Below are 27,809 nucleotides of genomic sequence, written 5' to 3'. Positions count from 1 at the left end.
CTGCCTTGATTTTTCTGAGAAATAGATCAAAAATCTGCAAACCATTCAGAGTCAATTTCTTGACTTCCCAAATGCTGGCAATGGATATTTGTATGTTTGTATTAATCCATTACTTTAAAAAAATCATCATTTACAGTAATGGACTATTCTGTATTCTTTGAAGTGATAGCATATCAGGCATGTTTCACTGAGTTTTCTGAAGCACTTACTATTCAGGTTAGCAAATACTCAGGTGAAGTATCAGTATTTGTTTTGTTTTCTGGCTTTGATGCCATTATGGTGACTGAAGAAATCAAGAAGTAGAGAATAAAAAAGGATTGACAGCTCAAATTAGCAGCTTTATTATGATTCATTTGTTAGTGTTACTTATCATTAACTATGAAAGTGCTTCAAGACATCTCAGGCTTATTTGTGTTTTTATTAAACCATCATGGAGTCATACCTTCCAGGTTCTAACTAAATATGATGTTTAATATTTTATGTAGCTATGAATAGAAGGTTTCTTAAATTTAGGGTCATCAAAATCTCTATCCAAGAAGTTGTGCTTGGTGTTTTTGGAATAATTCTTTTGAAGGAGCACTTGTAGCAAAGTTGGGTATATGGGACAGTCCTTTGTACCATTTGGACCTAAAGCAAAAGTGTGTATTTCTCAGCTGAAGCTAAAACACTTCAGGTGTGTCTGACATACAGACTTGAGTTTTATTAGCAATACAGAACTACCTGGCTTAGTCCCTTTACTTATTTGTCTTCTCTTTGTAGCCGTGGGGCTCAATCTTAAGGAATTGGAACTTCTTAGCTGTGACACATCCTGGATATATGGCATTCCTGACATATGATGAAGTGAAAGCAAGGCTACAGAAATACAGCACTAAACCTGGGAGGTGAGAAGTTTCACTGTGTATTGCTTTCCAAATAAACTTGCTGTCTCAGAACTTACATAATTATGCTAGGTTTGTATTTCTAATTTGCATACTTTTACATTTTATTTAACACTCATTGCAGCACTGAATAAGTGAAGCAAAAAAATATTGTATTAGTACACTGAAGTCTAAATATGTAAAAATAAACATAAAGAAATTGAAAATAAATTGCTTTTTCTTTCTTCTTCTGAATCAGGTAAAACCAGCAATGCATTCTTGAAAAGCATATTTTAAAATATAATTTGATTTTCAAACTTTACAATGAATTTTTACTTAATAGTAAAGCAAAAACCATCTTCACATCTTTCATGGTAATATTCAAGATATAAATTTAATCTGTGCTTTTCTGTTCCTTTAGTGTTTAATATCTTTCTTTTTCCTTTGCCCATACCATTCTATATCATAAACTCTTCACCTAGAAAAGCAATCAGTCATATTAAAGATCATGACATGTAGAGTTTTTAAATATTTATGTGGTGCTGTGCATAGTAAATTAGTTAAACTGAGCTTTTACCACTATGTCACTGTTGTCCTGGGTTTTTTTCCTTTGCTCAGGAGAAAAATAAAATCAATAGTGTATTTAATCCTATATTACTTATGATTTATTTTGCTAGTTTTATCCTTACAGTTATGAAGCTTTTTCCCTAATGTCTTGTTGAAACTTCTGCAGAAGCACATAGTTAAAATGCATTGCTTTAAAACTCATTAGTGAAGCCTACCAACAGTTACATCCATATTCTGTTCTTGGTTTCTTTTGATTTTTAGCAAATAGTATACTGTATCTTAAGTTACCCTAGTGGTCAAGTGCATCCATACAAAAATCTTGTGGTTCCAACAGAAAACTGCTGATTTTTAGCTTGATACTCATGGACACAACTACATACATCAAATAACTAGGTTGATTTTGAGAGCATTTGATACATTTAGTATTTTCTCTGTAGTTGATCCTGATGCTGTGATAGAGAAATTACCCCATGTATCTTTTATGTTCCTTGTAAATAGACAGTTAGTTTTAAGATAGTTTTCTATTGCAGATCAGAAAATTGCTTTCTGAGTTGCTTAGGTGAAATGCTAGAATGTGAAAGAGGGGATATGAAGTGAAATTTCTTCTTTAATCTGACTAAAACATCCTGCAAATTACAAGATTCTGTTCAGATGAATAGTTAGCACTTCACTGTAATGTGGGCCCTACTGAAGGTTGTAAGAGCTCAGTCAAACTTCAGAGAGGCTTAGATTTCTCATATTTGGAACGAAATAAAATATTGATGTGTAATTAAGAAAAGCTGCTCTATAGTACAGAATTGAGTTTGTGGTCTTTCACTGTGAGGTGCTTTTCTCAGTGGGGTTTTTGCATGTGAAATGGTGTCTGACATGAAAGGGAGTAGAGCTTTTGGTATGAAGCTCTGTACTTGTCTCATCCTGTTGCTTGTAATCTTCCTTGTCTTCTGATTGTGTTCTATGTCTACATTATGTATACTCTCAGCTGTCACCTGTAACAGAGAAGTATTTAAATCTAAGTCCAATTGTGTAGTTAATATTTGATTTTTCTGAAACTGAAGTGGTATTTCTTTTGTTCACCTCCACAGGCTCACACAAAATTACCATTTTCTAGTAGAGCAGGTTTTATCATTCATCTTTCCTGTTTCTGTTGCACCTAAAGAGGCTTTATATTTTTCATTCTACTTGTTCAGGTGATTGGCCTGCACATGCACAAAAGGTGTCTGTTGTAGCTATGGAGACTGGATAATATCATGTATTCTTCTTAAAGAGGTTTATGGACATGTCTGAGTGCAACTGCTCATGGTGAATGTGCAGCTTTCACTTGAGAACTAAAACACAAGCAGATGAAAAGGAGGGGGTAGGCAGCTACTCTTACTTCATTTATGCCCATAAGAAACTGACAGTGTAAAAGAGACAGGTTTATTTAGGATTCTACAAAGATCATGGCAGAATTGGGAATCTTACCCAAATGTTCAGGGACCTAATTCAGTGTCTGAACCAGAGGCCATAATTGCTCTCTTCACTTCTTTTGCTGAACTCTGAATTCCACTGACTTTTCATTCATCCTGTTTTTGTCAAGCTACATTTTCAGACTGAGTTGCACTCGCCTGGGCCAGTGGGCCATTGGCTATGTGACTGGAGATGGGAACATACTGCAGACCATACCTCACAATAAGCCTTTGTTTCAGGCTTTGATCGACGGCAGCCGGGAAGGATTGTAAGTACCAATTTTTACAGCCATCATGGCTATGAAATCCTCATTTCCTTGTTCCCTCAGTGCTTATATGGGTAGTTAAAGATGTTTAAAACAAGGAATCTGCATGGGGTGGTTAGCATTCTTTCAGATTTTAAGGACTATTCATTTAATTCATTTAAAACCCACTTGTTTCTAGTTAATTCCATTAACCAGGGTTACTGAAAGTTAGCCAAAGTCATATCTCGTAGCAAATAAATTCCATGGGAAAATAAAATGAGACAGCTGTTGCATTGATCTCTCCTTCCCCCCACAGTCCCCCAAGAGTCCCAAATGCACTTAAGCTTATTGAACAGTTACTACTTCCAGTTACTCATGTGTCCAACTGTGGACCATGATTTGAAACCTATGTAATTGCTTTTTTATATATTGTGCAGCCAGAACATTTTCTACATTCTAATAGTTTACTGAAAATATTTATAATTATTAGAGAATGTAAGTTTATAGGGAGAAGTAGTACATTTTTGCTAGGTTGGCTGAAGTAATAGACAAATATTTGGTGTCAGAATCTTTTTACGGGGATACATGTTTTGGTATACCCAATATATATATATAATGTGAAAGAAAAAGGAAAATCAATTGCTCAATCCTCAAAAAAAAAAAAAAAAGTTGAGAAATCTTTTGCAGTCTCATAATTTTTCTCAGTCCTACACAGTCTAGGATTTTTTTTTTCAGGTATGATGATTTCATACCTGTAATAAAAACACACTTACATTGGTAGTATTTCTCTCTGACAAAAACTGAGCAAACAAAAACTGGAGCTGAGAATATTTTATGCAGAGTGATATTTTTGTACGTTATAACTTTTTCATTATGTGACTGAAAAATATATGATCTTTAAGAAACTGTTTCTGAGTTACAGGTAACATAAACCTGAATACAGAACAACTTAGGGTTGCTGTAATATCATTTAACCTAATGGTAATTTCCCAGACAACTGAAATGCTCCCATTGGTTCTTGCCTAATGTCCAGTGTGCATCAGAAGTTTTCAATGTAGATTCTTGTCATAATATACGCAGATATGCATGTATGTAATATTGTGACATATATAATATTATATATATCATAATACAGATACACACAAATGTGTTACCTTCTTTTCTGCGGCTTTACTTGAAATAGTCTAAAGAGTCCTGAGCATGATGTTCCCAGTGGGGAAATCACTAGGAAGTATGAGTTCACTGTGAAACAAAGATCTGAAATAATACTCTTTTGGGCTACTCCTAGAAGGTTATCTGCTAATCAAAGTTCAGATACATGCTGGTTGTAGCTGTCCAAGTGATGTCAAAATCTTTCCTCTGCTTTTATAAATACGCTTGAGCATGTGTCAAAATGAATATGTAGCAATTCATTTGCACTCAAAAGATAAAATAGATGGCTGAGGAAAGATGATTTATTTTTGTTAATGTCTACTGTAACTTATTCTGCCCCCTTGAAATTTTGTAAGTATGATTTAGCTAATAAAGCTAAAACCATGTACATATTTATAACAGTCTTCTTGTGATGCAGCTATCTGTTCCCAGATGGACGAAGTTATAATCCTGATTTGACAGGATTATGTGAGCCCACACCACATGATCACATAAAAGTCACGCAGGTATGTTGGCAGAGTTTGGAGTTTGTAATCTTCACTTCCCTTAGTATGTCACCTAGCACTAATAATAAGCTTTTATTAAAATGTGAGTAATAAGTTCATAAGGGAGAAAATATGCTGTTGATAGAAGGGCTTAGGTGAGGAACAGGATAATAATCCTTTAAACTGTAGAGTGGATGGTGATGCAGATTGCATGCCTTGGAATGCTTTGTTTATTGTGAGCTTTTTCCAAGTGAGAAGTGTTATGTAACAGATCTATGTAGCTTGCTTTTTCCTTGCTAATAACAAAGGGGAATACAGAAACAAAATGAGGATTGAATAATAGTCTTGAAGCCTAAATAGGAATGGTATAGTTGATTGACAAGTCCAGGAGGAAAAGTTCATACATTGCAAAAATACCAGTTCCAGTTTTCTCCTTTTCTTTGTCTATGGTGCAAATTGAAAAAGAGATCATGAAAAACAGCAGAAGTAATTAAATGCCTAAACAGAGTAACTTTGCAGAGAATTGCAGAGAAAATTAGAATATGTAGATGTGTTTATACTCTTGTTAAGTGATGATGTGATTAATTCTGCAGCTATTTGGTAGTCAAGTAGTAGGAAGTAGCCACCCCAAGACAAATGCTTGATTAAAAATGGTGCTGAAATTAACACTAGAAGGTTAAGGAATACTGTGTAGACCATTTTTCCTGATGAAAACATCTGGAAGACTTGAACATATGTTCAAAGAAAGACATCAGACTAGATACAAGCCATGCTGTTCCAGATGGTCTTATGTTTCTTCAAATCAGACTGGATGACCTGCTGAGTCTTCTGCACTTCTGTGTGCTCTATGTGCACTCCATTCCAGAAGTATTTTAGAAGAGAAGTATTCTTAACTATCTATGGTATTATCAGAAATACCATTACAAATATATCTGTTTTGTAAGCAAGAGAATTCCTAAAAACAATTGCCTGAAGAAAACCGGAATACTTCCATTTCTGGCTTCCATCTTTTCCCTCCAGTCTTAAGATAATAATGAAAGAGTAATGGAGATTTATCAGGTATTTGTGTTGTGCAGAGCAATGCTCCAGCCCTTATCTTCACTTTTCTCAAAGAAAGGAGAAGCAGCGCATGGTCAATGACTACCTTGTTCTTCACAGGCCAATTGTATTTTATTTTGAATCCATTGAATGAATCAAGTTATTTCTGCACATGTAGTTATGAGGACATTATTAGCTAATTCTGATTGTAATTCAACAGAGTCTGAAATTATGTGAGTCTGCCTTAATATATAACTGAATAGGTTTAAAGTTGTCACTATGCCTGCTTAAACTATGAGAAGATAGTATGGAAGTGGCTGCAGGGCTAGATTGCTGCAGATGGATTCCTTGCTAGAGCTCCACCAAAAGCATCTTTAGTACACTGACTACAGCGGCAGATACAAGTGCTCTCTTTTGTTTTCTTTTTTTCTTAGCCTCATGTTCCCTCACTTCACTCAGCAGTAGCTGCTTATTTTCCCATGATCTGGATTGTACTTACTTTAGGCTTCCAAAATTTGGTTTTTTAAGGCTAAAAAAGCTTATTTCAATACAAATGCATTTAAATGTCAGTTCCCCAACAATGTTCTGGACTTGAGTTTTGTCTATTATTTATTCCTTCTAATGGTGGTGTTCTACCTTCCTGTCACTCTTGTAAGTCTGCAAAGTACTGAATAATCTGTGCATGACTGTTGCCAAGTTATTCTGCAGGTTGTTCTTGGAAGGGAAATCCTTCCTTTACAAGGATTGTGTACTTCAACATGCTGCTATGCAGCATCCTTGCTGTAGGTAAAAAAGTCCTCTTGCTTGTCAATTTTCAGTCCAATAATTTTCGTAGTCCTAAATTCGTACCTAGAAATTAAAAGCCCAGTTTTGCTCCCATTCTTCACTTAATTTTTCACTTAGAACCATATGTTCATTTTCTTCCTTTTAGCTGCAACCAAAGAAAAGCAGATTTGTGCCATGCATAGCAGTTACATATTACAAGTCTGTACAAAATCTAATAGGTACAGATATTTTTAATACTTTTTGGCATATATTGTAGTATATTACAGGTTGGAAGAAGCAAAAATGTAAGGTGTCTCAGTAACCTTAGTGTGGCTTTTAGACAGATCAGTAACAAGATTTTCCTTGATTAGTAAGTAAAGCAGATTGGAAAACAGGGCATTTGGAGAAGTATATTCTTTGTGAACAAAATGTTGGAAAGAAATAATTGCTTGACTTTCTTTTGTTCCAGGAGCAGTATGAATTGTACTGTGAAATGGGTTCCACTTTTCAGCTGTGTAAAATCTGTGCAGAGAATGACAAGGATGTGAAGATAGAGCCTTGTGGACACCTTATGTGTACTTCTTGCCTTACAGCATGGCAGGTACTGTAATGGTTTAGTTGGTGGGGAAGAGGATGGATTTCTGTTACCTTTGTGTTTACAATGTGGGTGTATGCTTACTTTTCCAGGTGCAAGGATGTATATATTTAAAATTATAAATGTCTTCATTTTTCAAACCAGAAATCTGTGAAAAATAAAGCTCCAGGAGTCTATTTGCAGTCTGGACTTGCAATCTTGCCAAGGCCATTTGCTGACTGCTGCTGAGTGGAATCTATTTCCTGAGTCCAGTACCTACTCAGATAGTACAAGCTGGGTATTTGGTACCAATTCAGTCACTTAGGTCACTTCATGATGTATTTAAAAGGCACAAAGAGGACACATAGCTTCTGGAAATGGATAACTGACTAGACAGCATTTTATAAGGAGAAGGGATGTCTTTGGTGAGAGAAGGATTCACTCAGTAGTAGAGGTCATGAATTGACCTGTGGAAAATGAAGCTTTTAGGATGCCTGTGTTTCACATTAGTAACATGCAAAGCACTGAAACACATAGATGGCTTTAGATAGTTGTTGGACTAAGAGATTGAAAGGAGGGGAAACTCCTTCTCTCAAAGTCAGTTATGGAACATCCAAAAAAACCCAGAGACTTCCTGGTGACCAAGGTTGGTGTGTTTTGTCCATCTTGTTCATGGATGCACCAGTTAGTGGGAAAAGGGAGAATAGGCACCCTGAGTTCAGCGCAGTTGACCTAAAAAGTAATGTCTAAAGCTGAGGTCATTCCTCTTTACAATTGTGCATTATCCCTGCCCCTTCTTTCATATCTATAATTTATGGGGAGAAGTAAGGCTCATCCAGTTTCTCAGATGGAACTATGTTCCACATTTAAATCAGTCTTTGCTTACAAATGTAGTGAGAAGAGTAAAAAGAAACCTAGAGTCTAGTGCATTTTGGACCTGCTTTTAAATTAGTTCATCCTCCATCAATGTGTTTTCACTCGTACATTTGTGCCATGTCTTCAAGTACTATAATTTTCATTTTCTAATTAGAACATTTTCTACCTAATTAAGAAAGCCTCAGTGGCAAACCAACGCAATGTATCAGAAGTATCATTTGACTTTTTCTTCCATTTGCAATAAAGGTTTCTTGAAAACAAAGTACTCTCAGTTTCCAATTTTGTGTTCTTTGTGAAATTTGAGTTTGATGTTCCAAACACAAATCTTTCAAATTGGCCATACGTCAGCAATTCTGAGGAAATTCCATTTCAGACATATCCACAAAAGGATATTTATTTCACTACTAAACTACTAAGCTGCTGAGCTGGAACAATGTTTCTCATTTCAGGAGTACCCTTTCTCTACTCTTTCAAGTTTCATTCTGAATGACAGACTTAGAGGTCTGACCACATAAATTATTGACTTTAAATATTCTGAAAAATTCTGAGAGGTGTGTAATTCTGTTGGTTTTGTTTACTTGTTCATTTGTTTTTTGCTCAGCTGACAGGGCTAAGCAGAGGGATTGAAATCTTTGTGATCATTGGGTGTCTTGTGGCGTGGTAGGAGTATGTTGCAGTCTTAGGCCAGTGATGTGCTCTGGTTCTGGAGCCTTGAGAAGCTGAGGGTCCCCAGTACTTGGCTATGGGACAGGGATTCAGGAAGAAAATGACAAAGCATTTTAGGCTCAGAAGACTGACATGTTTGAATGCACCAGGTTTCATGAGAACATAGCTACCAGCTGTAATTGGTCAGGTACATTTCAGACTTCATTACAAATTTAACTTTTGTATAATTAGTGAGGCAATGAAGAGGTATTACACTGTAACAGCATCAGCTGTTGTGAGCTTCTGGTGGGTTGTTTAATTGGCAGCATAATGGCTTGTTAGGCATGCCTCAAGAAATCAAATACAGATGTTTTCACTGAGCAGAAGAAAATTGAGTAAGCAGAATCCAATCTGCATAGAATACTAAGGATCACTGAGCTCTTCACCGTTATGGGGCTCAGTCTCTCAGACAAGACTTGGTTTACTTGTTTCCTTTTTATATTACGCAATAGGAGTAAAATGCCATTTTATACCACAGAAATCTATTGTCTGAAAAGGACATGTTTTCTAAAAGCATATGGGCATATAGGCTCTATTGTAAGGTTAATAATGTTCTAAATAACCTTTCTGAGGGCATGGACAAGTGTGTGTATTAATATAGACATTTCGGGTATATATTCATACTATTGAATACGAGTCTGCTGAAATGTTTGGTTACTAAGGCTTTTCAAAAGAAAGGATGGAAACTGCTAGTGCAGAACACAGGTACAAGACAGCCTTGAAAACTAAAAGCTCTGTGCCTCATTGATAAGGGTTTTTTTTTTTTTTTTAGAAAATGAAACTGTAAGGAGTTGTATAGAGTGAGGAAGGACTTCTGTTCACTTGACCATGGCTACTTCAGTAGGACCATTTTATTTGAAGATGTTTTTTGAGGTACTAAAGTTGACTAGCTAGTTGTACTTGTGGTGCTGAAAGTAGAGTAGATGTGTCTTTCCATACAAAATGAAAATCCAGTACTAATCCTGCAAGTGATGTCAGGAGACAATAATTTATACTTATCTGACCTTGTGATACAGCTCATCTAAAAAATGTAAAATAATCTGTCAGTTTAGTAAGACTGCCAAGTGTCAAGATAAAAATAATGCTAGAAAAAAGTTAATGTTGTTTTTGCATCTGAGAAATCAAAAACCTGTGCTTGCTTGGTTGTATTTCAGTATAAGTAGGTTGTTTAGAATTAATTTTGGTGTTCATATCTCTTTAGCTGTCTGTCTACCTGACTGCAAATACAACAAAATGTGATTTCTGATTTCACTTTGAATTATCTTGAACTCTTAAAGCTTCATGGTTCTTCTGGGTGGGGATTTGTTTGTGGTTTTATTTATGTGGGCATGGGTTTTTATTTTTTTTTTTTTTATTTCAAATATATGTTGTGCTTCCTGATGGAAATACTTCTATAAGTGCTTGAAAGACTTCTGATTTTTGTTCATCAGTAGTCTGAATCTCAAGGCTTTTTGTTTATTTCTGATGAGAAAAAATACAGTTCTGAAATAAGTAAAAGGAATTGAATATGGCTGCTTGAAATTCATTGAACACATATTATTTTAAAATTAAAATTCAAGTTGTTCTGGTTTCTGATAATATGTGAATATAATTCCATGTTTTATATAATTTATTGACAATGTAGTTAAGTCCTGATTTTTTAATGTAAATGTGAAGAAAACTGTTTGTAGCTTTAGGTGTTCTGAATGCTGGTAATGCTGCAGCTGTGAAGGACTGAATATGTTTTTCCAAGAAGAGCTGCATGCCATAAAGCTTGCCTGCATTTTCTAACATCAAATGAAAAATAAATACTTTATGGTTAATATACAAGGTATATAATAAAATGCATTATCTCTGTCTACACACCTCACCTTCTTTCTCATGAAGAAATAGCAAAATGTCTGTGTGAAAGAAAACATGTTACTTCCTGACCTGTAATATTAAGACTGATTTAGTGCTTTGTAGAGATAATAGCTACATTTTGATTAGTCATTTTTAAGTGCGGCTTAGTCTATTGAAGAGAGAAAGCTTTAAATGTGCAGTCATTTTAAGATTTACTATAGTAAAATATTTGTTAATCCACTTACTGTTTACTCCAGTCCTTCTTTACAAGCTTTTAGAGATCGGTTGAGGATGTTTCTGTGTAAAAGGTATAAATCTTGCTTTTAAAATTATTGCTGGATTTGTTTCTTTTTTTTTTAATTTATCTATGTTTTTGTCTTGCTGTAGGAATCAGATGGCCAAGGCTGCCCTTTCTGCCGCTGTGAAATCAAAGGGACTGAGCCAATCATTGTGGATCCCTTTGATCCCAGGGATGAGAATTCCAGGTGCTGCAGTATTATGGATAGCTTTAGTATGCCCATGTTGGACTTGGATGATGATGATGATAGAGAAGAGTCTCTAATGATGAATCGTTTGGCTTCAGTCCGAAAGGTAACTTTTCAAGCTCTGCACAGCAGCTAAACCAAGATGTTTGTAAGCAAAGCTGCCTGTAACTTTAAACAGTGAGAGATTGCACTTCATGCTTTAGCTCACAGCATCTCACTGACAGTTGTTGGGTTGAAAAACCAAAATGTATTACTACAAATGCATTAAAACTGAAGTTGAATTGGAGAAAAAAAAATTCCAGATTCTCAGCTGATGTGAACTGAGATACCAGTTTACAATGGGCAAAGCATGAGTTTGCACCGGCTGAAACTCTTATCCAAACTATGCTGTATGGACAATTCCCTGAGCTTTTATTTGTAAAGAACAAAATCATTCCTATATGCATTTGTTTTCTGCACATGTGTGTACATGTGCGTAGAATGTTTTAGGATTACTCTTGATTTTCTAAACAGTTTTCAGTATTATTACTTTATTAAAGTGACTTGATGCCTAATTCATATTGCACACAAGTAGCTTTTAGTTATGTTTCATGTGAGTTGTCTATGATATTTTTTTCTGTAATTTGTACTATTAGGTACTCTTACTGGGAAAATTTTTTTTGAGATTATCCATAGTGACTTTGTGTTTTGGGATGTTTTTGTCTTGAAGGGGTTCTGATCTCATTGCAGGAGATTTTATTACTGATAAATAAGCACTGTCATTGACAAAAGTTTATTTTATTGTGATAGTTTTTACTACTCTATTTTAGCCTGGAATAGATATTGTCGGAGGCCATGCGACACTGCAGAGCATTTACCAGATTTTACCTTATATTAGGGTCATCTAGATTGAATGGTTGGCTTGGAATTAATTTTGTAACATCTTACTTTTCCATTTCCTTATCATTGTATTTAAAAAAAAAAAAAAGCATTCTTCACCGTCATATCTGAGAATATCTGTCAGTTAATATACATGCTTCTGATAGCCTTCCTAACCTGTTAAGGCTTATGAATCATTCTTGTGTTGTGTACATAATACAACATGCTCTACCCTTGGGAACAGTTTATCCTTCCTGCCTGGACTTAAATTGCAGTCTGCAGCATGACCTCTGTGAGATAGCCTTGAATTGATGGGCTTTTATAACGCTATCACTTCCATGATAAGGCAAAAATGCATTATGCCTTTATCAAAAGAAGGAACAATAGGTTTACTATAAGAAGTCGTCTTTTAGGTATCCACCAAGTGCTTGAGTGCTTTTGTGCCTTGCTATTTTTGTTTCATTGATTTCATTGCTCACTGAAAGAAATCTTCACACTGCCAGTCTCCTGAAGTCCATTTGAAATTGTTGAATTATTGCATCATTTGGTGATTTTTAGTTATTGTTTTCTTAAAATTGTTACCATTGGTTGTGCAGTGATGGTCTTAACCATACCACCTGTGTGTAACTTGGCATTGTTTATATATACTTTTTTTTAGCAATGTCTTCATCAGACTTGCCTATTTCTTTAACCATTTTTTATTTTTCCTGCTAATCAGTGTATCTTTGGAGCCTGCTTAAAGAAATTATACTTTTTTCTGTGACATTATGTAGAACTTTACACTTTGTGAAATTTTCTTTTGTCATTAATGCTGTTTATATGAACAGCATACTGCATAACGGCAGTGTTGTAGAAACGTAATTTGTTGAAATTATGGAAGTTAGGTGGCAAAGACAATAATTTAGTTCTTGCAGCCAACCTGCTGGTACTGTTGTAACTTTGTAATTTCTTTGAACAAATTTTTCAATTCTTACTTTATTGCATGGACACGTGGTAAGCTTTCTCAACATAAATCTGTTTTTCAACACAAATCTGTTAATCCTTGAAAATCAAATGGGATATATTTGTGTCAAATCACCTGGCTGATCATTCTAAGAAAAATCTGGCTTGTAGTGAGCAGGGCTGTGAAACCTATTAGAAGAGAAGAGTTTCGGGGACATGAAGTTTTGATGCAAGTGATTGTAGGGCTTCACAATGTGTTGTGGAAATACTCAATCAGATATCAGAAAAATACCAGTTCTGCAGTTTATTGCTTGTACCCCTGACTTGTACTGAGAAACTCTTAAGAGGTGTCTGAATTAAGTCTCTGAAAGACCTCAGACTTGAAATTGCTTTAAGGAAAAGAATAATCATTAAGCTCCTTAGACACTCTATAAAGGAATTAGTAAGTGGATACACATTAAGAAAAATGAATAATTCTTGCTAAGTGTTGTGTATGAGTCAGCAAGAGCAGCAGATCAGCTCTAACAGAGGCTTTGGAGAAATTCACTGCAGTGAGGCGGTTTATCTGCCTCATCAATCAGCTTATTTTTTTCTATTTCCAAGTTGTCTTCTGATATTTCTTAATGAAAAAAAAGAGGAAGAGTGGTGCCAAAAGCCTCTGTTAATTGTTTCCTCACTGAGAAATTTCAGCCTCATGGTACCAGATTAGCTAATGCAGTTATTGCCCAATATGTTCCTCTTCTAAGCTTTTGTTCTAGCAAAGCACAGCACTATGAAATGAATATTAAAAAGTGGAGATTCCAGGCTCAGGTAAATATTGAAAATAGCTTTTTTTTAATTTTTAAAGAGGGCATTTGAGTCTCTAGTAGAGGAGGTTAGTTATTCTGTAATGTTTAATATTTAATTGTCCTAATGAATGAAGAGTTCTCTGTCACTTTACTTTGGTACAAGACATAATTTGATACACTTCTTTTAAAAAAGAAAGAAAGAAAATAAGAAAAATGGATAGTGCAGGAGTTCTTGGTAAGAGCAAATAATTTTGAATTCATTAGTGCTTAAGGTAATTGTTTGATCCAAATAATATCCCATGAAAACATAGAGGAGGGCTCTACCAGTATAGGAGACTATGAAGTTTTCAGTACCCTAAAGTGAATTAACTGTCTATAAACACTATTGTCTAAAAGTAGATGAAGTTACCACATCTGGGATGTTACTGTATTCTCTGAAATTATTTTCCTAGATATCTGAATGTGCAAAACCCTGATTGATTGACTCATTCTGTACTTTAAAATAATGATAGGAAATAATCAAGGCTGAAAGACAGTTTGCCATGACTAGGCTTCTTCCAGCAGGTGAGTTAGGTCAAATTTGGTCAATAACAACAAATTACCTTTGCTCTCAAAATATGGGAGGAGGCTGTTTTCACTCATTTCCATATTATTAAGTTGACCTTTTTTCTGGTAATAGAAGGCTTGTATTACATAGTGTTTTTTATTTCATTGTATGAAATATAAAAATATTAAAATATAAAAATAAGACTTGAAATACGTATCCAGATATTCCCTTTGGCAGTACCTGAACTCATATATGCATTTTATTTCCTACATAATGGTACACCTGGTTGTTGGAATGTACTAAGATCATGTCACTCAACAGGAATGACTTAATTAACTGATTGCTTACTAGTATTTGAAGGCTATAAATGCTGGGAGGCAGTGTGCCTCCCTGAATTACTGATTCCCTTGGCAGTGTGCTGCTGACTTGCAAGAGACCTAACTCCCTCTCCCTCCTTCACATGCATTTTCTTGGGTCAGCAAAGATAAAGAGAATAAATCTGTCTTTTTAAAAACACATTTGCAGTCACCAGTGTTAAGTGATGTAAATTTATATCCTCATTTAAGGTTTTAAGCCTAGATTATACAACTCTGCCTAAGGTCACAGCTTATCTTAACAAGAAATAACAAATATGTGAGTTACTCTTACCTGATTATAAATAAAGAAACTTCAGAAAACTACTTCTGGTGTAGGTCTGCTTGGACCCTTTTAGATGTCTCATGCATTTGAGTTTGCTCCAAGGACATTAACAGGCAGGACAGTATTGCCCAGTAAGTCAATCATTAGGATATATGTTGAGTATGCTTTTCATATGTGCCTATCTGGCATAATAGTATTTGAAAACTCTGGATTCAATGGCCTGGCTGTTAATATTTCCATCAGGAAAAGCCTTGACTAGAAATTGTAATCAGTGTCACAAGCAGGCTTTTTCTTGAATTTACAACTGCTGGGGCAAAGTGATACCAGTGTATCCCAGTAACAAATATATCTGATGGAAAAGCACAAGTGTGGTCCCTTCTGCAATACAACTGCTAAGTAAGTCACAGCTGCTTTTCCCTTGGCAGCAGTCACGCCAACCAGGTGAAGTCCATGTTGTTACAAAGGAGTCTGTGTTCTTCTCCTTAATTACATCTTTTTGCACAGGTCTCTGTGTGGTGCAGCAGAGCCCCTTTGTACACTGAAGGTCTGTCTTCTGTCACTGCCAGTTCATTTGAGCTAGTTTGTGTCTTAATCACTTGCTTGTTTTAGCTTTTTGTCACTGTTCTCTCTCATTGCACATTTTTTTCCCAGCATATAGAAAACATACAAAAACCTCCAGTAGGTGACAAAGAATAATTTTGGGAGAGTGTGCCAAAAAGAGTAGATATAATTACATTTGTTAATGCCTTGGTGTCCACATGAGATGCAGCCATCTTGTTGGCCTAGCTGTCACTCATCAAATGATGCAGTTGGACAGGTTGGATGGGAGTGGACTGGAAAATATGGGATTTTCATATTGGGAATATGATGGAAGTCTGATACTGAATGCCAAGGAAAACCTGTTTGCTGCTGTGGAATATTTGTTTCTGTTTTATTTTTAGTATCGGTGGATCCAAACAAAGAATTATTTGTCCCAGCAAAGCTTTAGCTCTTACTTCAGCACCAAGTGGTGATACAGATTAAGCTTCCTTGTAGGGGGAGAAAAGCTGCTTTTGCTTGCAACTATTTGCCTTCTTTTTTTTCAATTGTGCCTGATAAGTTACTCTTTAACTTGTTGGCCGTAATCAATTCCCTTTTTGAAATCTCTGCGGTCACAGCATGTTCTGTTGACATTGTGGCTGTAATATAGCTCAGTAGTCCAGGGGACCGAAAAATTACTTTGCTATTTTGAAACAAGACATAACCAGGCATGGATATAAGCCTAAATTCAAGTCCTCTCACACATTTACTACTTTGAAAATTTCCATTTGGTTTTGTTAGTTGTGGTTTACTGTCCGTGGAATGTGATAGAGGTAGCCAAATACCAAGCTACTATATGGAACTAGAAGTTTATCACATAAATTGCTTGCTTCATTGGGTTTAAAAGCATGTCAGGCTTTAAGTATCTTGAACTTTTAAATGAATGAGTTTCAAATGTGAATATTCAATGATTTTTGTCTCTGCAAAAGCTAGACTGTTGCAGCTGGAGAAAAGAAGTCTGACACGGATGGAATAAGTGAGCACACTGAGGGAAGAAGGCATCATTTTGCCTAATGATTCTTTAGAGCAGACCTGTGTAAGAGAAGTTTGCCAGATAGAAGCAGGGATGGATATTCTTAAAATGATATCACTGCAGTGCTGTTCACTTAGCTGGGATTTGTACAGTTCCATGCAGTCTCCCATTTGAGACTCTCAGGTTACTCTCTCAGGAAATTGTGTTAATTAGTTTGATGATGCAACAATTAGAACATCCTAAATTCTGAACAAATGTTTCCTGTCCAATAATTGGTTTTCAGTATTTCCTATCTTTCTTACTCTTTGTTTCCTACTCCTATCACATATGACTGCTCTTCTGGAACAATTCCCTGCTGACTGAAATGCATTATGTTGTGCAACACCATAAAATGCTGTGACTTAACTATATCACTTTCATTTATTTTAAATAATTGAATCTTTTTGGAGGTGTGACCTGCTTATTTAGTTCTATTTCAGATAATTTGGGAAATAAATTCATTTTGTGTCTGCTGAAGTCAATCCTTGGAGTCTATTTTTTTGCATAGTTCTTGGCTTTCAGGATTGCTTTATAGAGTTGTAACTAAACTTTGAAAACTAATGCTGTTAAATGATACAATGTTTGTTATGCTATTTAACTGATAGATGCCTTCTGATAAGGAAGATGAATTGACATTCAGTTTATAGTAATTCTATAATTACGATTGCTCAGGCATGCTTGCAAGATACATATCTTGCTTAGTTATTCAACTTCCCTTAATGTTGAGAGGCTAAATGCTTTGGTAATTTATGTGCTTATATTTGTGGTCTTCCTGTCAAGGACAGGGTCATTCACCAATTAAATGAAACAAAGAAAATTTAAAGACTTTATTCAAGGCATTTAATATTAATATTGAGACCACCTCTTTACTGAAGAGAGAAACTGAGAAACTTCTGGTAGACATGAAGACCACAAATCTAACTGCTCTGTCTCTTGAATTTGAATGTTTAGTTGTGACATTGAGCTTGCACACATAGACAAAGTGGGGAAGACTCTAAATAGCAACAAAAAAAATCATCCTGATGATGGAGTTGCACATTACCCTTCTAGCTTTCAACAACATCTCACCCCTCTGCTGCATTTTCATGCTCTGTTGACAGTAATACTGTAGTGGCTTCTATTTTTGAAGGGAATGTGGTAGCAATCCCTATTGTATGGAATGGGATATTAAACTAAGCTGTAGTGCAGAGCATTGGTAAGGATCAGTGCTCTAGATCCTTCTCCTCAGTCTGCTTTTGAATTTATGAAGTTTCCAGTTTCTTTAATATAATGACGGTGTGTAAAGAAAAGTAGGGTTGCTTACTTGTTTACCTTGTTAAAGAACTTCCTACTCTCATCTCAGTTATCACTGTAGATGTTCAGCATTCATGAGAAAAAGCTTATGAAGAGAGGGTTAATTTTTTATCCAAGGGGTTTAGCCCAAAGATGGGTACATTTTTGCCTCTCTAGGCCAGCTGTGATGATATGAGGACTGTGGTATGCCTCAGTGCACAAGTGGCCCAAGGCTGATCCTTGGTGGGAGTGTCTTCCAGCTACTTGTGTCTACTCTCGGGGAAGCACAGAACAGCACAGACATTCAGGTTTATTACAGTGCACTGAAACCCATCCAGTGAGTTCATAGAAATAACCTGAACTGATCTATGCAAACACCTGGGCTGTGTTTGTTAAAACGGAGCCAGATGAGAGATAAGGACTAGCTACAAAATTGAGTGGAACCCTATAGTGAGAGTTGAAATCTTTGGTTCTGAAGAATTTGAAAGGACAGGTCAAGGAAAAAAGAAATCATAATTTGTCCCTGGAGGGGGATGTTAAATGTGTTATTAGTTCAGTATTTGCTTAAATGATTAAATTGTTCTAAAATTATTTTTAGAATCCCTTCATTTTTTATCTGATTTTACTTCTTTCCCTAATGTCTTGCTGGTGACTTTGGTGAATTTTCAGAAGACATACCTTCTGTTTTGTATGGACGTATGATTTGAAAATGGACAGTAGGCAGTAACAGGCAATATCATGGCTATCCAGCTTTTAAAAATAATGTGTAGAACTTTAGATTTAGTACCCTATTAATAAAAAAGCTATCAAGAGTAGCAGTGCTATGGTAGAATTTATGATTTTTTTTTTCTTCATGTTTGGCAGTGATTGTTAGGTTTTTATACAAATTGCTGGAATATATATTCTTTTATTTTCATCACAAGCTAACACGGGTCTTTATTTTGAGGTAGAATGACTTGTAGACTTCTTTTTCAGTAACTATGAGCTCTACTGTCCAGATGTCCATTATGAAAAATGACTATTATAATTGACTCTTAGTAAGTATCTGATAAGTATCAAGCATTTTAGTTGGGGAATGGAAGTTGTATACTTGATCATCAGGTAAAAGGTAATTTTATTTTTTCTGTCCTGAAGTGCAATGACAGGCAGAATTCACCAGTGACTTCCCCAGGATCTTCCCCTCTTGCACAAAGAAGAAAACCACTTCCAGACCCCCTGCAAATCCCTCATCTTAGTCTTCCACCTGTCCCTCCCCGTTTGGATCTGATTCAGAAGGGAGTAGCACAGTCACCGTGTGCCAGCCCAACTGGGTCACCAAAGGTAAGTGTTCCTGAACCAATATAAGGATATAAGAATATAAGGAAATAAGAATTCTCAGAAATTGCATTTGCTTTTTTCCAAGGTGAGCTTCTTGTTTGTTTTGTAAAGTGGGCTATTTCAAACATTTCCATGACTATTGCTTTTTCAGGATTTTGTTATGCCCCAAAGAGTTTTAATTCCTTCTAGTTTAAAGAAACTTCAGATTAGACCCGGACTGATGAAGTCTCTTCTCTTTCCATAATACTTTTAGTAGTTAAATGTTTCTGGTTGCATGTGTTGGTCAAATATGACTTCAGTTTGTCTGATGATTATATTGTACTTGGTTACGGTCAGAATTTTAAAGATGTTGCAGTAACGGATCAGTTCTGTAACAAACTCTGATTAACGAAAATAAATAGAAGCTAAAGTTTCCTGAAAATAGATTTAAAGGTCATTATCTCATTAAAATTATATGTTTTCCTTTCATGATGATTTATGTTCAATTTCCACAGTGTCCTTACAAGAAAAATATGTGCAAATACACTGCTTTCAAAACCTTAAATGGCATATAATAGGATCCAAATTTCATGGGAAATAATAATGACTCTGTAGCCAATAAGATTGTATGTTGTGTTTTGTAAAACTAATTATACTAAAGATTCAGTGACTTTTTGAGTGGATAAGCATGAACAAGAACAAATACTGTTTGCTGCTCTCTGTAACAAGTTGATTGTTTTATTATAACTACTGTATAGAGAGAGCGAGTTAGATTAAAATTTTTCATTTTTATATTATTAATTCAAATTCAAGTTCAAGACATGACTTGAAACCTGTGTGCTCATAATAGTCCAGTTTGAAGTAGCTTGTTTCTTTTGTCAGATTTTTACTTTAAGGTTGAAAATCAATATCTTTTTAAGATTTTAGTGGTTTATAATTTAGAAGAAAAAATAGAAGTTTGAGTAATTTCTTTAATCTTCTTTCTTAGCTTCTTATATTATGCAAAGGAATTTATAACACATTTAGGATATACACAAAACATATGCCACATCCATTACAAATTAGTTTTACAATAGGGTTTTTTGCAGAGTACATGGCTTTTAAAAAATTAAACCAGGAATAGCATTAATACTGCTTTAATTTTTTGAAGATGCTTTTTTTACATGAAATTTTTGCTGGAAAAAAAATTGTGGGGTTCAAGGGAAACCTGATGGGGTTAAAAAAGAATAATCTCATACATTTAAAAAAATCATATTTAAGCAAAAAAAAAAAAAAAGATTATTTAGTTCTGCCAAAACTATTCCTTAAGGAAAAAAACCCACAACTTTTCTATTTTGCTCAAGTTAAAAACTATAATTTAACTATTAGGTATAACAAAAAATCTGGATTAGGGTATTATTTTCTTGTGTTGACAGTGAAAATCACTATATTACTTGACTAGCAAGTGACTTAAACAGTTCTTTAGTTTATTTCCTTTTAATATGCATAGGCCTGTAGGTAGAATTACTTTATTTTCAATTCAAGTCATGTGTTGAGGTACTGCTTGAAGAATAGTGCTGGGCTAGCCAGTGAAGTGAGAACAAATACTGTTCTTACTTAAAAGTTCGGTGACCTCCATTTCTTTAAGTGGTAATATATGCAGGTTTACCAAAGTCCAAGAAAATTATACATTCCCAGGAAAATAATCTTCCCTGTATTTCTTATGGTAGCTGGAGATAAAACATTTGTAAAGATCTGGCCCAACTGTTGCTTTGTAAATTGCCATTAGTAATTCAATCATAATGAAAATGTTTGAGTTTTGTCAGATCTGTGCTCAGATTTGTGCAGCTATGAAGTTTTTTCCCCTGATAACCTGGGTGTCAGCTTTTTAGTAGTAGCATACATAATTTTAGAACACACTTAACCATTTATGATATAATTCAATTCTTAGAAAGCAAATATTCTGACAAATATTGCTTGCAGATAGGCTAATTGTAAGTAAAACTACAAACTAATTAGGTTGCTACCTGAAAAACTGAACTGCAGTTCAAACAGATTTGGCACTCTTAACACAGTGCATGTCAAGTAAAGATTGGAGTCATCCCTAGGTATATAATTAAGAATGAAATAATTGTTTCTTCTTCCCCTTGCTCTCTAATCATTGCTTTTTGTGCTCATTTGCTGTCAGCAAGTTACTCCTCTGGGATTTTATTTTGTTTGGGGTTTTGGGTTTCTCTTCCACATCAGGAAGCCTGTTTTTTCACAACACTCCACAGAATTCATTTCAGCAGATGAGTAAGTGATTCACATAACCAAAGCAAAGGATACTAGAAAAAACTATGGGTCTGATAAATCTGCCTGAGTTAGCTGTCTTTTTTGCTTTCCACTCCTTGCTTTGGGTTACTCATGCAACATCAGAAATGGGGGCCTGCTTTCTGAAGAAGGGCCTGGTTGTCTGCAGAATGCCAGCAAGGCCTGCATTTAAACCTCCTGGCAAGTACTGCTGTGGTGCCAAGAAAATATCTCAGAAATTATGAAGCCACACTTGGTCACAAGCAACATTCATGCTTCTGTGTAACTTTTCTCTGTTTTGTAACTTCCTGTGCCATTTAGTCTTCTCCCTGCATGGTGAGGAAACAGGACAAGCCATTGCCAGCGCTGCCACCACCCCTGCGAGACCCTCCGCCACCGCCACCTGAGCGGCCTCCCCCCATCGTGCTGGACAGCCGAGCCGCCAGGCACCTGCACCACGGCGAGAGCCTGCCTGCCCGGGAGCAGCCTGTGCCCCTCGAGGGCTGGTGTCCCAGGGACGTGTTCAAGACAAGCCAGCTGGCGGGCTGCCGGGGCGGGGGTGATGCCTCACCCAAAGCAGGACTGACCGCCATTGCAAACGTGAACGGGAGGCACGGCCGCATGAGCTCGGAGCAGGGGTTTATGAGGAAGCACAGACGTCACGAGCTGCCTGCAGAAAGTGCCAAGGTATTTCCAATTAACTGGGTATTGAATCCTAAATTCACACCCTCCTGCAGCATTGTCTTACACACTGTTTATATTGGCCAGTGCTGATTTGTGGTTTCTGAATCTTTTCTGTTGATACTTAATAATAAGCTGCTCATAAAGAAACAATTTGTTATTAAATACCCTAATTTATGAAGCAATAGTATGTGAGGGTCTGTGTTACAATTTTCATGTAAAACCTTTGAAAAATATCTTTGAGAGAATATTCTAGATTTGCTATAGTCTTCTAGCAAATTGTCCACGATAACAATGTATCCCTGTATGGTGTAATAATACAGCATCTCAAGTCCACTTTGGATCTGTCATATGCCAAAATTGTGTATGCATTTTCTGATGGAATACTAGATGATTCAGTTGGCTCTGTTGTAGGTGAGGAGAATTCTGGCATTTAGCAGCTTCAGGCACTTGCAAAGCTATTTGCAACTGGTCAGACTTAGCTTTGAAAAGAGATCAAATGGTGATGTCCTAAGAAAAAATTCCTAGTTCTGTTCTAATCAGTTTTATCAAAGCAGCTTAGTAATTTATTCATAGAAGTTATTAACTCAAAGCTGCTCTCTTTTTTGCTTGAAGACTGCACAGCTTCTGCAAGACTACAGAGGTCTTGCTTAGACGGATGGATTTGTGGTTAAGCCATGGTAGTTAGAAATCATTTTTTTCATCTGTTTGCTTTTCTCAAGACCATAAGCTATTTAACCTTTCTATCTCCAGTTAATTTTTTTTAATGTGTATATATATATATATATATAGCAAGTATCTTCCCATATATATATATATATATATATGGAGTTTTTGGTTATTTTGAAAGAACATTACTGAAACTCAATTGCTATTGATAAGGACTGTTGACATATGTGATGAAAGGTACTTAAGTCATCTATGAAGTTATATACAATTTAATTATTATTATATAATGTTTTTCTCAACATTGAGCCAAAGCACCAAAATTTTACTTAGAGCTAGGCTGTTGTTTAAGTGCTGCAGGTTTTCTGTTGATTTTAAAAGGATATTAGGTTTATATCTTCAACTGTACCTTCATGTAGCATTCTTGTGGTCTAGCACAGTCTTGAAGCTGATGGAATGAATACGTTTCAAATTAGAATACTAAGTCAGTGTGGAAGTGTAGTCTGGAGAAATTACATTTATAGATCTTTAACCAAGTACTGCTTGAACTGTCATCTTCAGGTTGTAGATTTGAACCATTTGATTAGAGGAGGCAACCCTGAATTACCATTTCAGGCTGTATTTACATTCATGGGGGAAACATGGAATGAATTTTCTTCCCTGATTCATATAGCAAGTGTAATATAACCTTTTTTGCTATTGGTAGAAGCCAAGAATTGGGAAGGCAATCCTGTGGGTAGAGGATGGATTCTGGCAGGCACTGTATCACTGTTTTAATAATTAATATGTTTAGCATGATGTACCTATTGCTTTGCCATTACACTTCATCTCTCTCACTTTGCAATCTTGAAATCTTAATTTTCCCCCAAGCACTTCAGCTATAACTGATTGTCTGTCTAGTAACTATCATATGAAACTTCTTCTTTTGGTGAAGTTTTAAACGAACATGTTCTACAGCTCCAAAATGGGGTAAGCTGAAACAGGCCTGAGAGTCACTTCAGAGACAGCTCTGTGGTATGAACTCCTGGGAAAGCCTTTACCCACAGGCTTCTCAAGGTCTGTTGTGTAATACCTAGCTGATGAATATCCATGGTGATAGAAGGAGATACTCATTGTAATACTTGTGTGATTTTTAGGTTTTTTCAAATGGTCATCTGATAAATGAAGAATATGATGTCCCTCCACGGCTTTCACCCCCTCTTCCAGCTGGCTCTGTCATCCCTAGTATAAAGTAAGTTAACTTTATCTATTAAAGAAAAGTGCTGCACTTACTCTGTGGTGCTAAAAGAAAAAAATGGGAAAAAGAAAGAAATTAACTAGTGTAACTTGATATGCTTTCCATGAATTTTAATGTGCCTTTACAAAGGAAACATAAATGGTATTGATTAAGTGGGAACAGTCCTAATGTTAATTGGACACAGCATGTTTGTATAGGGAGAGAGGGTAAATTCTGGCAGATCTTGCTCACAGGAATTTGGCAATGGAGAGCAGATACTGTCTGGTTTGGCTTCTATTACTACAGGAGAAGTGTGGTCAGAGCTGTTTATCACAGGAGATGACAGATTGTAGGGAAAGTGCTAGGCCTAAACAATGTATTCTGTCACTGTTCTGCCTCTAATCTAGTCAGGCTTTCTGGGCTTTCAGTACATGGAGCTTTATCCAGGGTTCACGCTACCATCTCTTATTTGTTGTATCTAAAAAACAAGCAACCAAAACCATTTTATATAATTTTAAATATGATCAACATTCCTGAGTTCCAGAATATGAGAAGATTTGTCATTTCAAGTGCAGACTACTGCTAGTCTTCCAGTAAAATGACTGCTTATTTTTTAAATAAAGAGGTTGCTGTCATAGCAAATATCTTCAGACTCTGAATGACACAGGATTTTGTACAAAACAAGATATATTTAAAGTTGAAAGCTTGGAAATCCTATAATGTGGTTTGTCCTTATTTTGTGTTTTTGTAAGGAAATTGGACCATATCACAATAATGCTATCCTCCAACTTCTTTCCAATGTTCTGCTAGGGATTCTTGCTGTTAAATAATATAATTGGACAGTCAGTTCATATTAGTCCTGAGAACTTTCTCATTACATTTTTGTGTTCAGTTAGCTCAAATATAGAAGACAAATAAATTTCAGCATTTTATTAATATGCTGGGTTTTTTCTTCCTGGGCACTACAATAAAGGTGCAGTGGAGTGTTGACTTTTTTATTTAGGAGATTGTTTTTAGGTGGAGCAATTGCTGAGGTGAAGTTCTCCATGCCTACTTTCAGTTCAGAAGAAACTTTTAGAATATTTTCCAGGCATACCTGTAATTAAATGTTCGGATGTAACCTGTAGGAGGTAGGGTCTCAGAGGAGTACCAGTTGGATACCTCATGTCATCAGTGCCCTTCTAGTCTGCTTATTTCATAACACAATGAAAATCTGTAGAGGGGAGTATTCTTATTTCTGTATTTCATAGCATGGAAAAACATCCTACTTAATGAGAATCCCATTTTTTCACTGTACCAAAGTACAGTGTATACACAGAGCATTGGAAAGTCCACACAATATTGTAACAATATGTACAGGCACAAAATCTGTGTCAGGCCAATCCAAAGCTAGAATGTGTGACTTCTGCTTGGTCAAAAGGAATTCTTTCATTAACCAAAGATTTCTGAATAAAAAACTAATGAACTCCAGGAAGAAGGAAAAACCTTCATTTGCAAAAACCAAACTATATTGATTTTTGAGGAAAAAAATTTAAAAAATTGTTTCTGTTTTGGCTTTGTACTTACACCTTTTAAAAATTACACAGGCAATTTTAGATTTTGATTTTTAAAGTATAAAATTATCAATACATAACCTTAGGAGTAAGAAGTTCAAATTACCTAATTACTAAAATATTGCATGGAATAACTGTTGAAAATTGATCATTGTATGTTCTTTCTTTAAACACTAATATGTCTGTGTTCAGTATATTTAAAATTAGATTTTTGTCACCACTAGGAAATACGCCAGTAATCTATAATATTCTATAACAATATGTAGGTGGAAAAACTGGGGAGAAAGGGAAAAAAAATCTTTAAAGACAGCAATTTCACCAGCCACAACAATTGTTTTCAAAAAATGTAACTTGAATAATATCTAGCATGATTTTTTTGGAAGTATCAGAGAGACTATTTTTACAGTCTATTTTTCCTCCTGTTGAATTGACTGTGGTCAGCACTCATAAATGTTGAACTGTACATGATTCAAAATACTCTGCTTTTCACAACTGTGCTACTCCAATTAATCTGAGCAAGTTGCTCATTTTTTTTCATGCTCTCCAATCTGTGCAGTGTGGTAGATTGAGAGCTGGTTTGTTTCATATAGCTCCAAGGCATTTTGTTCTTTCTCATTGTTGTAATCAGCCTGTAATTCCTAAGATTTGACTGAAGGATACATTGATAATGTATGAAATGTCTTATTCTAAATAACAAGGAGGCAAAATGACTCTTACTTGAAACTTCACAATTCTAAAATATCCCTACTTGAACTGTTTGATCAACTTCTACTGAATATAATGTTACAAATATGACTTTTTTTTTCTTAAAAAGCTATATTAATAGAAAATCACTGGAGGTTTTTGTTAGGTTTTTTTATTTTTCCTGGAAACACTGCTGATTTATTTTTGTTTTACTAAAGTAGTTACTATAAACTACACTTCAATAATGACGTATTGGACTCTTGCTAACTGAACATCTGATTTTTATTTTCCAATCAGCCTCTATGTTTTTGACTGAACATGTGAAAATAGTTATTTTAATTGGACTTTTCTAATTATGTCACTTTTTTAGCAGTTTTGATCAAGTTGCTGTTTTATTCTTGAAAAGATATCTAAGACTCTTATGTCAAAGATACAGAGTGATTCTTATCCAAAACTTCAAAATTTTAAAGTTAAATAGTGTTTGTTTCATTCCAGTGAGTAGCTCCTATTTTTCTACATCAGTAGCAGACTCTTTATCTCAAAAGTACCATAAACCGCGGTGATATTTTGCATGAGGAAGCATTCATTTTTGAGTATGTAATGACGCATCCAATTTCAAGCGCCTTTTGTGGTCTTTGTACTCTGTGAATATATTAAGAATATTTAATTGCCTTGAGGTAGTTGAGGGGGAAGTAGCACCAAAAGGTGTTTCTCCTCTTGCTGTATGTCCCACCTTGCTAACAAAATGTTGAAGGTGAAGTCATAGCCCCTTTAAGGCCAACTGTGGCTTGGAATTCCTGTCTCCCTTGAGATCAGCCTTTGGCATGGCGCTTCTTGGTGACAGATGGAGCAGGGCTGACGGGCATGCTCCAGATATGTGAGAGGACCTGGCGTGTCCTTACTCACAGCCTGACAGGCTAGTGAAAGCATGAATGTCCTCTGCATCACTAAGCCTTGCTAAACACCTTTTGTCCTGAATTAACTTTTATTCAGTGCTTTTCATAAGTGCAAACAGGCCGAGTCATGCAAGTGTCTATTTGGTACTTTAATTCTTTGCAATTCTCTGCTATGTTGTGCTTGCTTAAAGTAGCTGTTTAACTCCTAGAAGGGTAGCTGCCCTTTGCTCTATGCATGCTCAGTGACAAAAAGTCAGTAACCTTACAAGTTTTTTGTCATGGTGCTTTTGTCTCCTCATGTGTAGCAGACTTATTAAGGATGTTTGGGCTAAAGAAGAGTATTTTCAATATTATCTGAGGTCAAGTACCTAACAGCTGAAGAGAAACCTTTATTTTTCTAATCTCCTTAGGTGCCCTGGTCCTTCAGCAAATTCTCTGTCTGATAAATCAAGGGAACACCTAGATGATGATGAATACAAAATTCCTTCTTCACATCCTGTAATACTGAGCTCACAACCGCCTCATGGTCATAATATAAAACCGCTTGCTCGGTAAGGTGATCTAGCAGCCTTGAAAAAAGCTTTTTACATAACCTCTGCTTTTTCCAAAATTAACAGGATTCAATATCTGAAATTATGGTTAAGCTTGCCTGCCTCCTAAGCTTGGATTACCCATGCTTCTGTTTCATTTGGCCACTGCCACAGATAGAAACCTATAAAGTTCACATTATCGAATCTGTCTTGTGTCAGAATTGTGTGGTTTTTTGCCTTTGGTTACCATTTCTGCAGTTGGGGTCTTTTTTTTTCCCCTTACATTAAGGTTTTCAAAACTTACCAGGAGATTCAACCCCTAAAACTCTTTCAAATTTAATTTTAAGGAGGATTGTGACTGAAA

General features: G+C 35.7%; 1 protein-coding gene across 4 annotated transcripts in view; it reads left to right on the top strand.

The window, feature by feature from the left end:
• Window positions 1-27,809, top strand: part of CBLB (Cbl proto-oncogene B) — a 126,958-nt gene that overhangs the window by 83,026 nt on the left and 16,123 nt on the right. For 2 of the 4 annotated variants that reach the window (XM_053935121.1, XM_053935122.1), the window contains 9 exons: window positions 760-881; window positions 3,001-3,138; window positions 4,685-4,772; window positions 7,024-7,155; window positions 10,918-11,121; window positions 18,787-18,972; window positions 21,541-21,906; window positions 23,703-23,797; window positions 27,326-27,466. In XM_053935121.1, coding sequence (XP_053791096.1) covers window positions 760-881; window positions 3,001-3,138; window positions 4,685-4,772; window positions 7,024-7,155; window positions 10,918-11,121; window positions 18,787-18,972; window positions 21,541-21,906; window positions 23,703-23,797; window positions 27,326-27,466 — 1,472 coding nt within the window. Of the gene's footprint in view, window positions 1-759; window positions 882-3,000; window positions 3,139-4,684; window positions 4,773-7,023; window positions 7,156-9,481; window positions 9,583-10,917; window positions 11,122-18,786; window positions 18,973-21,540; window positions 21,907-23,702; window positions 23,798-27,325; window positions 27,467-27,809 lie in introns of those variants that run through there. The other 2 variants (XM_053935123.1, XM_053935124.1) reach the window with 2 other exon arrangements.

The sequence above is a fragment of the Vidua chalybeata genome, chromosome 2, assembly GCF_026979565.1.
Source record: "Vidua chalybeata isolate OUT-0048 chromosome 2, bVidCha1 merged haplotype, whole genome shotgun sequence".
Taxonomy (NCBI): Eukaryota; Metazoa; Chordata; class Aves; order Passeriformes; family Viduidae; genus Vidua; species Vidua chalybeata.
This window is presented reverse-complemented; position numbering and strand designations above follow the sequence as displayed.